Here is a 12,631-nt window from a genome sequence, read left to right as displayed (position 1 = left end):
CTTTTTATACTTCAGTATATAATTAATTATACAAGGTGATTGTAACTATGTTTTGATTATTTAGAAATAATTGTACAACTGAAATATTTTCACATAATCAGTGAGTAAATACTTGTGGAGTTAAATTTAAGAGACTTTATTTTTTTGTTTTAATGTTATTAAGTAAAACAATTTAATTTTTAAGTCACTCAGTTGCATATTCATTATTGTCAACACAGGGAAAACATGTTAAATATAAATATATATATATATATATATATCCTATATATTGATCCTGTTATAAGTTTTTAGCTTTTATTTTTAAATCCACTTGACCCATTTCCGGCCTCACACTGGTTAATTCCGGTAAAGTGACGCGTCGTCTTTAAACTGAATCCACAGGTTTCCCCACAACTCACAGCCCCGCCCACCTCCAGGTATCTGACCAATCACATCGCTCCCCTGTTTAAAGCCCGTTCGACCGTGCTTCTTCCTTGATTGACAAGTGACGCAGCCAATCAGGAAAGGCTAAGAATATTCCTGAGACCAATCACGTTAGGCCAAGAATACCTTTGACTTAAGCCCGCCCTCGCTGCCGGAGAACCAGCTAATCAACGTCCACTAGCAAAAATACAAGTTTTAAATAACTCTAAACGTGCATAAAGTACACGTTCATGTTTTTAACGTGTACTTAATGCAAATATTTGTCATTAATGTTCTTTGAATTCCTTTAACAATATATTTTTTTACATTTTTGAGTTTGTTTTTAATGGTTATTTGTAACTATCTCAGCCTTTTCTCCTCTATAAAGTGCTTTGGAGGGGAATGTGCTCAGTTATTAACACAGAGAGGTTGAATCATACGTGCTCTGACTGAAGAAGAACAAAAATGTGAACGCAAAAATATTTTGTAAAAAAAAAAGTCTATTATACCAAATATTACAGAGAAATGAACCAGCAGTAGTGAGCTGAAGGAAATGATAAACAGATAAGCGGGATAACAACTGACAAGAAAGTGACAAAGCAGAAAACACAAAAAACATCAAATACACACATAAACGTTGTGTTATAAGTGTGCCCGGTTCAGAGATCTGAACAAGAAAATTAAATGGAGAAACAGGAAAAAAAGTTAAATGTGTTTCCTCTGATTTTGAATGTTTTCAGTAATCTGCATGTTTCATTCATTTGCATGAAGAGAAGTGACAGCTGACATTTAACAGAGAGAGAAGCCAGTATAAGAAAGAGAAAATATGTTAAATTTAGACTTAAAACTGGTGATGAACTGTACTTTTTCCAAACAAACATATGATTTCTTCGGTTTTAAGAGCAGTCGTCTTAACCGACAGAATGAAGAAACAATAACGTCAGTCTACGATCCTCAACGAGTCGCTACAACATCTTCAAACTTCTAACGCAGTGAAACATTTGTCTTTTCTAAACTGCATCTTTAACAGTTATGTACAAGTAGCACAATGAAAACTATACGTGTATTTATACGACAACAAGCTTTCTGCTTCTCTTGATGCCTCAAGGTCTGCATGACCAGAGTGTCGCAGCATATTCTGTCCCCCCCTTCTCTTTGGGTAGGCCTTTTTTTTTGGGGGGGGGGGGGGGGCGTTCAGGTCCTCAGTCGTCTTTCTATGTAAAACTGGAGAATACAAAAAGAAGTTGTCGTGTGGAGACGAAGAGGAAAAAGAGCTTCAGGTTCTGTCCCGGATGTTGTCGCTCAGGAAGACAATGTTGTCTGGAAAGAAAGAAACAAATCAAGTTGTTTTGTCAATTAAGATCCAACAGTAAGAGGAAGTGATGTCATATTTAATATCCAAAAAAAATACACCTTATTGTGGGTCCAAAGAAAGACCTGTGTGTTTGACGTCGCATTGTGGTTTTACGGTTGTGGTTCTGATGCCTAAAGCGAACTGTGCGTAGTTCATTTAAGCCCAACCATGATTGTAGTTCTAAACCTAACTGAGTGGTTCTGTTGCCTCCAAACGACACGAAAAATAAGGACAATTCGGGTCCCTGTACACGAAAACCAATAGATTGAATTTCGCGACTATTTCCTGCGTTGTAATCGTCGTGTCACATTTATGTAACTTCATATTCACATAAAGCGCTGTGGTTATGACCTGCGATGATGGTGGTGGCCTGGCGTCTCACTTGGTTCTTGTCCACATATTCTCCGTAGTCCAGTTTCCCCTCCACAAGGATCCTCGACCTGAAACAGAGGCCATGAATCAGTCACACGAAGGCTCCTCTGTCGCATATTATCCAGCTTTAGACCCTCAGACGGAGAGTTAAAGTGATACTCTACTGAAAATATGTCTTCTTAGTATTAAAATATCTCTGCAGGTTTAACATAAATAATCTGTAATTGAGCTTCATGACATCTAGCTTCTCTTTCTCACTTTGGACGAACATATCTGCTATATTTGAACTAACTTTTTGTTTTCTGGGGACCAACTTTTTAAAACTAACAGGCCTCTTCTTTAAATTGTGAGAGTGAATTCGTTCCTGACCAGTTTTACCACCATTTCCACATCACTTAATATTACCGTGAAAAAGTAAACCAGCCATTTAGACTTTGTTTTATGCAGTTTTAGTTTAAAACCACCTATAAACATGTTGAATACTTTATAAATGAGACCAAATAAAATGTATTTCAGTGGCATTGACTCTCATTCTTTTCATTTCCTCTCATCAGTAAAAACAAACGCTACGCTAGACTTTCACATCAAATAAAATGTTATAAAAAAGCTTCAATTATCAGAATTACACAGTTGTAGGACTCAGGCGCCCTCGTGTGGCTCAAAACTGTACTGCAGATATGAACTGGAAGAAGAAGAAATTCCTAAAATGTATTTGGCGATCCTAATAAAACCTACTGCGGCCCACCTGTGGGTCCCGACCTAGTCTTTAGGAATGACTCATAAAATCCTCTGACTGTGTAATTTCATATTAAGATATCAATGTATATTTATCCAGTGAATTTAAATACCTTTTTATGAGTTTATGTGTATTTTGTCACTCTGCTGTACACCATCAAAAAACATTTTAAACAACCAGATGTGTTTACGGTCGTACCCTTTCTTCACGTACTGGTAGGCCACGTCTCTCAGACCAGGTTTGAACACCGACACGCGATGCCACGTCGTCTTCTGACTGATGTCACCTGGAGCCCCAAAAAACCCAAATCCTCATTCTTCACACTGTGAACATTTACACACTACTTTGTTTTAAACACTCTACAGCTCTTTATAAATGTACATGTCATATTCTTAACATGCAGTGCTTAAGTTTAGTAATTTTACTGTACATTTTTATATTTATTTTTTTATATATATATTTATATATATTTATATTTAAGATTCTTACCTTGCAATGATGTTTATTTCTTATATTGTTCATTTATTTATAATATTCTTAACTTGCAGTGCTTTGTTTATTCATTTTTATCTCACTATGTTTATTGTTACGCACCAAAATAAATAATAAATGGTGGTGAATGGAAATACTTAAGTGACAGACACAGTATAACTGTTATTATATCACACTGTGTCTTAAAGTTTTCCATCAGACGGGAAAATAAATCTGACAGAACAATAACTTAAATGTTAAAATTAAGTATTTTAATACCAAAAATGTCAGCTTTTGAAATCAAATCCAAATAGGAGCAAAACCAAAACGATGTCAGAGACCTTTAAGGAGATCGTAAAACAATATAATATATTAAATATGCTGCTCTGTGTCTTTACTTTATGTGGATTTATTTCCATCTCTGCAGAGGAATTTTAGCGTAAAAGCACAACGAGTTCACTGGTAACAAACCGTTTTTCCATCATCGGGTATCACGTGACGTCCTACCTGTTGGGCTCGTCTCTCCGTCTCCGGAGCGCCACATTTCATTGGTTGCCAACGAGAAGATGGTGACCGGGTTGCGACCCTCCACTTGTCTCATCACCGGGTCCTGACCCACTCGGCCCAACAGCTGCACGCGGTTAATCGCTGGAATAAAGACGTTAAAGTGAGAAAAGATTTGAGAGGCGGGCATGTTTGAATCCGTCTCTTGCGGACAGAAAGTGGACTCACATCTCTCCAGGATGAGGCTGGCGTCTGTGCTGCTGCATCTCACCACCTGTCTGAAGATCTGTGGAGATTAAACGTTTACTTTGTAAAGCCCAAAGTACGCAGAGCTCGTGTGCACACACTTGAATGTTTTCCTCCCTTCATTTTCATCAGTTGAGATGCTTTTCTTTGGGTGTACAATGTAGTTAACGGCTATGAATCTAAATGTATGGCTAAAAATAGTGTCTGCATGTCTGATCAATAAAGATTGAATATGAATATTGTCTTGTTTCTCTACTCCTCAATGGCCGTTTAAAAGAAGACATTTGAGGATGTGATCTTGTGCTTTTGGAAAACACTGATTTTACACATTTTTATGACATTTTATAAACCAAACAACTAATTGATGAATCCAGAAAATAAGAGACAAACTATTTGACAATGAAATGAATAACTACTTGCAGTAACAATCGCTTTCTTTCTCTCACCTGTGCAGAGGCACTTCTCAACATCTTGTCAGCTGTGGAGACTTTTTAAGAGACTGATCTAAAAAACAACAACAACAACAAACACCTTAGAGTATACAAGTAACTGCAAACCACTGACATCAAGCTACAAAACCAGACTATATAAAGAGAGAGGGATTCAAACGGTTGATTCAACAACTCTCTAACAGTTTTAAGAAAAAGCTAACATTATAACCTACAAGGTTCATTTATTGTCATTTTACACATAAACACAAAAAGGAGGATTTATAGCAGGATTGTAGTGTTAAATAACAAGCTGACACCTGCGTGTATAACAGCACAAAAGCAGTAAAATCACTGATGAAAAGGTAATAATGTGATTTTAATTACTTGTGCACAACATGGCGAAGAGCTTGACCAAGACTTCAGTGTCTAGTTTAGGTTCGTTAAACGCTTCTCTACTTAACTCTAGCGATTACTTTACTTACTTTACTTTAAATGGCCTTAGATAGATATTGTTATCATACAAAGATGTGTATTTGTGACAGAGAGGCGGAAGAATCACACACGTGAGCGTGGACTCAAAGTCACAACAGCAATGAGTGCTGTCTGGGTCTCGCGCCATCAGGATGTGATAAATGAATAAAGATTAAATCTGTTACATCTTTAAAATATAATACAAGATAACACGGACGCGTGTTTGGTAGAAAACGGTGTCCACGTTTGACTAACGAAGGACATGAAAAAGCTGGTTGGAAACTTACCAGGTGCAGAACAGTCTTCGGTAACCTCACGCTGCTTCCGGTCCGTCTCTAACACGGGTCCGACCACCTGCCGGAAGTCGTGAAATTTCCGGATCCTAACTCACGTAACATTTAATAATCATATTTATCGATTTTGAACACTATAAAATACTTTTTAATACAATAATATGATATAATTCAAAGGAGTTTCATAAATGGCCACATAGTTTTTTGAGAAAATATTGTACATATTCAATTGACCGGTTTTTAAGGCAAATATTGAATTAATACTATAGTGCTCTTAATGTTCTTAAAAAATAATGAAATTACTTTGAAATAGGACCAACATAGGATTGTAAATCTAGTTTGTTTGTGTTTTGTTCACTGATATGTACATTTTTCTTTCATGATTCATTTGACTAATAATGTAATCAATTTTACTTTTTTTTGTTTAACTGTCTTTTGAATTAAACAACAGAACATATTTTACCTAAAAATCATCGATTCAGCTAAATGTATTGAGCAGCTCATTACTATTTTTCTTATTGTGACAAATACGTCACATGGGTTTTTCTGAGACAATTATAAGTTTAAAAGCCCGCAAAACAATATATTTTCATAACTTTTTAGACATAAATATGTTTGTGGAATATGGTTAGAACAGCTTAGATCTAATGTATGACTTGTTATTTAAAGCATTAGAATTGTTAAATGTGTTGAAACTTACCGTTAGCAAAGTGGAAGTGATCTAATTGGTACACAAATAAACTCACTTGTCACATGACTTCACCAGGATGTTCAGCATGTTTTCACTTGAGGTGACTTCAAGAGTTGAAATTAATAATACAACTGTATGAGGAACGTTCCAGGATATTTAAAATGGGTCCTATATGGGTTATTACAAAGATAAGAGCCCACGCGAGACGTGTCATTCACGCTGTGGTCGGGTCGTAGAGATAAGTAGTCTACAACTTTGTTTCTGCGCGACGTCTGCGAGGCAAAGTCCCCTTTAAGGAGTGCACGCTTGAGGAAAGTGAGTAAAAAGGGTTAACTGTACACCAGAGGGCTCACAGGCATTTGAGGATTTCCCTGAGCCCCCGTGGACCTGCTGCCAACGATCCTCAGACTCTGTGAGTTTTTTGAGTGAAACTGTTAATGAGTACTTTTAACTTAGTTGGTGAAATGCTCGCGAGATGCGATTCGCTGGTTTATTTACTGCTCTAAACCTCTATTTCGCGACAATATGCTCGAAAACAACAAAACCACGTAGTCAAATATCTTTAAACAGTTAGATTTATAGCATGATACAACTTAAATACTTCCACTAGTGGCAACTTTACTCAAGTAAAAAATACTAATGTAAAACATACTTGAATTAAAGTAAAAGTCCAGCACATCAAAAGTACTGGTTCTGAAGAAACAACTCCTGTGACTGACATGTTATCATCACATGTGACATTAGATGGTTATCTCTGATGTTTATTGTTATGTATTGTTATTCTACTGCTGCTGAGTTGATTTGTATGCAGTTAGGTTATAAATTATAAAGTCCATCAAACTCACAATCAGTGTGGAGGAACGCTGGAACGGTATTTTTCTCACAATTATTTACACTATGAGAGTTCCATAAATAATTGCCAGTAATGTGGAATTAATGACTAACGGGGTAGTTACAAAACAGCAAGAACCCTCCGGTATGTTCTGAATTACATCACTTTACTGTGATGTAGCCAACATTTGAGACATCTAAAATCCAGTCAATTTCATCAACCCTTGAAGAACTCTTTGTTCCACAAGTTTTTTGGCTGAAAAGAGTTCTTAATGGAACCCTTTAAAGAACCCTTGAAAAACCTTTGGCACGTATGAAATCCTGCACCATCATGCTCGTTAGTAGGCCAAAACAGGAGGCGAGATTTTCTAGTACGTCCCAAACTCTTAGTATGAAACCCAAAGTACTCAAATACGCAGCCTGTGAGAACCGAGGACGTTCCTCCTCCTCGTTACGTGACCTTGTGCGTTTCTCCACAGACGATTTTCCACCATGTCCCACACTGTCCCTCCGGTTGTCTCCGTTGTCCCCTCTCGGGCTCTGTTGGATGAGACGATCAAGGTGGCGGTGCAGAATCTGCCTCCGGGTTCTCCAGTAACAGTTCACTCCCTCCACCACTCCGAGGACAAGGACTTCTGGGAGGCCTTTGGACACTACATCAGCGATCACAGAGGAACCGTGTCCCGTGGGTTCTCTTCCCTTTTTATCTCCTCAAAACTACTTTTTTAAAATCTTAAAGTGTGTTTTAAATCTACAGTGAGGGCAAGCGGCCTCATGCTAAACACAAAAACACTTCAGATGTCTGTGCTAATTTGCTTGTTGGCTTTTTTGTATATTTAGTTTTGTTGACATTTAAATAATGTTTGTAGTTGCAGATGATTTCAGTTTTGGGGGAACGTACACGGGAAAGGAAGCCATGGGTTTGTTGTGGAGTATGCGTCCAGTCCCAGGCAGCCGCGAGGGCCTCAGGTAAAACCTTAAGAGCTGTGAAGCTGCAGACTATCACTCAAAATCAATAACACAATTAATCATCTTCTTCTCCTCTGAAATGATGAATGAAACTGGATCTGTTATAAATTCTTTGCACTGAACAGAATCGTGCATAACATTTATTAGCATTTATTAAACATCGGCAGAAATGTAAAAAAGAATATACCTGTTAGAGTTTCTTAAAGCCCAAAGTGGCATCTTTAAATAGCTTTTTGTTTCTGACCAACAGTCCAAAACATCAAAATGATCAATTTAATATCACATAAGACAAAGAATTAGTTGACTAACCAACCAGACAACAGCAAACCCTTTTTTGTTGTTTTGAACTCACTAAATTATTAACTGCGTACGTTATCAGACGTCAGTTGTCTTGTTTTATTTTTATAAAAGGTAAAGTTGTTGGCGTCATTAGAAAGGATAGATTGAGAAAGACATTGTGGAGAGACGGGGGACTACAGGGCCTCGGGTGGGCTTTGAACCCGGGCTTGTGCCTTAAGGTCTCAGCTGTAATTCTTTAGGGGTGTGGATCCACAGGGTGATCTGGTTGAAATCTGTATTTCCGTGTCATGTTAACTGAAACCTAGCGCGTGTTGAAGAAGTGAGCTGCTCATCTCTGCTGCAGGCTGGAGGCTCCGGGCCTCATTAACACACGTTGAACCTCTTCACCCTGTCAAGGTTGAGGAAGATGAACGTCTGCAGCCCCCTGCTGGTCAACATCTCGGTCTACAGCGGACATGTAGAGGAGGGCTTCAGGGAGCAGGCTCCTCTGGCCTCGGCGCTCACAGAGAGATGGTACATGGGTCCAGGAGTCCGGAGGATGGAAATCAAAGAGAAAGGAGTGCGAGGGACGCTGTTTCTACCTCCAGGTCCACCTGAAAAACATATATCCTCCTCTTGTCTTCTTTGTGTTGCTCTTTAAAGATCAAAGTTTTAGGTAGATTAGATAATTGATGATCAGTAAATCCAGTGTCTCCGTGCCTCAGGTCCAGGACCGTTCCCCGGCCTGTTGGACATGTGGGGAGGAGGTGGAGGGCTGTTGGAGTATCGCTCAGCTCTGCTGGCGTCTCACGGTTACGTTTCTTTGGCGCTGGAATATTTCTCCGCCGGTGAGCTGAAGTCAGCCAACATAGAGTTCAAGTATTTTGAGGTTTGTGTAATGTTTGTGTCATACTCCGTCTGACACTTTCCTCACAACTGAGCCACTTGTCTGACATTTCTAGTGCTCACTAAGAGCTTCACACACACTCACACTGTTTTAAAAAGGTTTATTGTTTCTTAACTTCCCGTTATCTACTTCTGCACAGACGGCGTTTAATATCGTCAGTGAACATCCTCAAGTGATCCCAGACAGAGTTGGAATTTTTGGTATTTCCCTCGGCTCCGTTGTGACCAGTTATTTGGCATCCGAGAGCAGCGTTATCAAGGCAAGTTTTTTTTTTTTGTTTTGCAGGTTTGAAATTGAAAACCTGCAGAACGTTTGGCCTCGATAGCACACAGTAGAGAACCAGGTTTAAGAGTGCAGCGTTGTGTTTTGTTCCAGCCTCGTTGTTGCGTTTGTGTCAGCGGCATCCACGTTTATCCACGCGGGGAGACCCTCTTAGGACTCTATCAATCATTGAAATCGTAGGTATTCTGTTTTTCTGTCAGTAACATAAAGCCAGTGCACACAGTTGGACTGATATCATGGTGAAGTAATCACTTGTGATGGCAGGAAATTTGACAAGATGCGTGTGGATGAGAACAACTGTGAGATATGGCGAGATATGGTCCTACCGGTTCCCAATGATCCCTCGCAGAAATTGGACGTAAGTACATGTTACACTATTGACACCCAAGGATGAGACTATATATTGGTTTGTTTCAACAGATACCCGCTTTTCATTAAAGACTCATACGGCACAACAAGTTTCAAAGTGTAAACAAATTCACTTTTTAACGTCCAACATCGGACAAAAATATGTCTTGGCGCCCTATTTTTGTGGCTTTCTTATCTGTTCTTCAATCATTGCACCAGGCAGAAACCTTCCGTTCTGAAAAGTAAAGTCAATGCTTCGTGTCTTAAAGCTGCATTCTCTCTAGTGTCCACCAGGGGGCGACTCCTCTGGTTGTATAGAAGTCTAGTCTAAAATGACTCTACTTCTCTCTTGATTTATTCCCTCAGTAAACATTGTAAACATGAGTTTATGGTCTCAATCTCTAGTTTACAGTCTTCTTCAATACAGCATGATGTTCGTTTAGTACATTATGGTCTGTTTAGAGTCAAACAGACCATAAAGCAGGGGATGATTTAGGGCGGGGCTACCTTGTGATTGACAGGTTGACAACCCTTTCACAGTGTTTTCAGTTCATGAAAGTGAATTGTAACATTTCTGGTCCCTAAAAATGTCTTATTCAGCGTTCGGTTGTACTTAGCTCCACCCTCTCGTGTCACTTCTGTTTGCAAAAAGAGACAAGATGGTGACGGCCAACACAATGGTGACTACATCCCCTTCCGATATAGTCAATGCATTGTACTAAAATGTGAAAAATATTTTTATGATGTTGTTCCACTTTGCACAAGACGACTAAATGATTTCTGTGTTGAGTCGTGAGAATAAAAGAGAGCTCTTGACTCGCATTGATTTATTCTAACAAACACGTATTGTGGTTGATTCTCTTGGAGGTGGGGAAAATAAACTGTCCAATGTTGTTGGTGAACGGCCATGATGATCAGAACTGGCCCACAGTGGAGTGTGCTGAGGATGTGAGTACACACACACACACACACACACACTGTGGTGGAAAAAAAATCCTATACCCGCTTTGCGTGAGTCTTTTCATGCGGAAATACATAATACCAAAAACCAGGTTGTCTTTTAAGTATTTATTCTCTGCGCAGAGAAGGTTCAATCATCACAACAGAATGCGTTCAGTCTCAGTGAGGAAGAACCTCGAAAAAAAGTGAACAAGCTTTCTTTATACAGAATGAGCAAAGGTGGGGGCCGATGGCCGATGTTACAGACATCTCGGTCTCAGACTGATGGAACAACAAGTGAAAACAAACGGCCAGCAACCAAAACAAGCGGCCCAAAGGCCTCGACATGGAACATTCTCATACAACACAGTTAGTTACCTTTGTGAACAGGCAAGGGAGAATTCTTCTTCTGCACAACAGAGACACTGTGACGTTTAACAAAGTCCAGAGCAAAATGACTTCTGCATGAATACAATATACTGAGTAGAAATATATACTACGTACAAAATTACCATTACAACACACACACACACACACCTGACGATGAAGTAGATGCAAGAGCAGTTTATACTAGAGCAGGTAGTTTTTGCAAAGTCAAGAATCGATGAATCTGCAAAAACAAGCTATTTAAAGACGGCAACTTGTTGACTTACGTTTGAATCCACTGTATCATACTGGGATGTACACCACCAGGTATACTCTGTGGGAAATATTTGTATCTTAAGAGTATTATTGTTAATTGCAAGTAAAATTAAATCAAATGTCTGCACAATTACAATCAGCAGATTAATAGATAGTAAATATAATCAATAGCTCAACCTTTAACAACATTGCTCTAGAAGTGAAAGAGCGTTCGTTCAGATCCTAAAATGAGTCCGTTTGTTCAAGACAGTCCATCAGAGAACTGAACAATAAAGGCTCAAGTCTCACAACTCTTTAGTTGGTTTCACCTGCTGGAGCTCCACAGACATGAAATCAGTCTGTGCTGTTTTGATTTGATCCTTTGATCCGCACCCCAGATAGCCAAAATGATGCGAGCAGCAGGGAAGGAGCACCTGCTGACCAGAATTGAATACATGGATGCTGGACATCTGATCGAGCCGCCCTACTCGCCTCACTTCAGAGCCACCAAGTTCATGAAGGACAGAAAGAAAGGTGAGTTCTGCTCATTTAACGTCTCGCAGGCTCTGCTTTTAGTTCGTAGTTTTGATGGTTTCGGGGTCATGGAAGACACTCATGGATGTGTTCCCTTCACCGTCTATCACACAACCAAATATTTCACAATGTAACTGGTTCCAGAGGACAAATAAACTAGAGCTTGACTGCTAATATTTAATATATTACATTTGTATTAAGAAAAGTGGACGTCGATGTACTTTATTCTGCCTTACGTCTCCATTAAAAACCCTCCAGCTGTGTTAAATTGAGGTTTTCTGATCTTCATTGTGTGTCTCAGTGACATTGCTTTGGGGAGGACAAACCAAACCCCATGCAGACGCTCAGGAGGACTCCTGGAACAAGATCTTGGCTTTTCTGCAGCAGCATCTGTACTCCAGTCACTCTCTTAAAGCCAAGATGTGAACGCGTACGACGGCACGCATCGCCCACGAATCAGCGCAGGAGAACATGGCGAGATCATGTTTTATTAAATTAACACCATCACGTGTTCACAGGTGATTATTTAGTGTCCACAAAGCCATTCATTCAAATTAATGTTTTAGTTTAAAGGAATACTTCACCCACAAAAGGACCATTTGTGTATCAGTGACTCACCCCGTGTTTCCTTTAGTTCTTTCATTTGTCTTCCGATTCTCCGTTCACCGTGGAGGCATGAGAGGAAAAACAACGGGTGAGTCACTGACGCACAGATGTGTCATTTTGTGGGCGAAGTATTCCTTTAATTATCTGCAAACGTCAACCGTTGACAGTAAAATCAATGCAAGTTGTGGATTTCTAGAGAAAATTAAAAATGATATTATAAAAAATATTGTACTATTTCTGGTATTAAAACGTAATTAAGCTTCAGTCTACCTTCAATTCAGGTAATAATTTAAGAAATAATTTCTGCAATGTACTTCCTGTCAACAGCAGTCCAACAATCATTA

At 39.1% G+C, this 12,631-nt stretch overlaps 2 protein-coding genes across 2 annotated transcripts; one reads left to right on the top strand and one right to left on the bottom strand.

Moving 5' to 3' along the window:
• Window positions 1–890: 890 nt before the first annotated feature.
• ssbp1 (single-stranded DNA binding protein 1) lies at window positions 891–5,352 on the bottom strand. The gene is made up of 7 exons (XM_068717452.1): window positions 5,275–5,352; window positions 4,532–4,589; window positions 4,068–4,125; window positions 3,843–3,983; window positions 3,063–3,150; window positions 2,108–2,196; window positions 891–1,722 (listed from the first exon to the last, which is right to left on the bottom strand). Exons 2-7 carry the CDS (start codon window positions 4,553–4,555, stop codon window positions 1,679–1,681), a joined length of 444 nt encoding a protein of 147 aa, XP_068573553.1. The 5' UTR covers window positions 4,556–4,589; window positions 5,275–5,352; the 3' UTR covers window positions 891–1,678.
• Window positions 5,353–6,021: 669 nt separating this feature from the next.
• Window positions 6,022–12,551, top strand: LOC137877500 (peroxisomal succinyl-coenzyme A thioesterase-like). The gene is made up of 11 exons (XM_068717451.1): window positions 6,022–6,383; window positions 7,282–7,487; window positions 7,672–7,771; window positions 8,468–8,658; window positions 8,776–8,939; window positions 9,097–9,216; window positions 9,333–9,415; window positions 9,504–9,597; window positions 10,455–10,535; window positions 11,546–11,681; window positions 11,983–12,551. Exons 2-11 carry the CDS (start codon window positions 7,295–7,297, stop codon window positions 12,105–12,107), a joined length of 1,287 nt encoding a protein of 428 aa, XP_068573552.1. The 5' UTR covers window positions 6,022–6,383; window positions 7,282–7,294; the 3' UTR covers window positions 12,108–12,551.
• The last annotated feature ends 80 nt before the right edge of the window (window positions 12,552–12,631 follow it).

The sequence above is a fragment of the Cebidichthys violaceus genome, unplaced genomic scaffold, assembly GCF_023349555.1.
Source record: "Cebidichthys violaceus isolate CVI_PGR_0920_01 unplaced genomic scaffold, fCebVio1.0.p SCAF_21, whole genome shotgun sequence".
NCBI classification, from domain to species: Eukaryota; Metazoa; Chordata; class Actinopteri; order Perciformes; family Stichaeidae; genus Cebidichthys; species Cebidichthys violaceus.
The sequence above is the reverse complement of the archived record's forward strand: the minus strand, read 5'-3'. Positions and strand labels throughout refer to the sequence as shown.

Bases quoted from the DNA above. Each gene is read 5' to 3' on its own strand.
- ssbp1 (XM_068717452.1), bottom strand. From the start codon at position 4,555: ATGTTGAGAAGTGCCTCTGCACAG. The intron at 2,197-3,062 runs GTACGACCGTAA...CCTCTGTTTCAG, and splicing joins TACCAGTACGTGAAGAAAGG to GTCGAGGATCCTTGTGGAGG. The intron at 1,723-2,107 runs GTCATAACCACA...CTTTCTTTCCAG, and splicing joins GGCCACCACCATCATCGCAG to ACAACATTGTCTTCCTGAGC.
- LOC137877500 (XM_068717451.1), top strand. From the start codon at position 7,295: ATGTCCCACACTGTCCCTCCGGTTGTCTCCGTTGTCCCCTCTCGGGCT. The intron at 8,940-9,096 runs GTTTGTGTAATG...ACTTCTGCACAG, and splicing joins TAGAGTTCAAGTATTTTGAG to ACGGCGTTTAATATCGTCAG. The intron at 10,536-11,545 runs GTGAGTACACAC...TCCGCACCCCAG, and splicing joins CAGTGGAGTGTGCTGAGGAT to ATAGCCAAAATGATGCGAGC.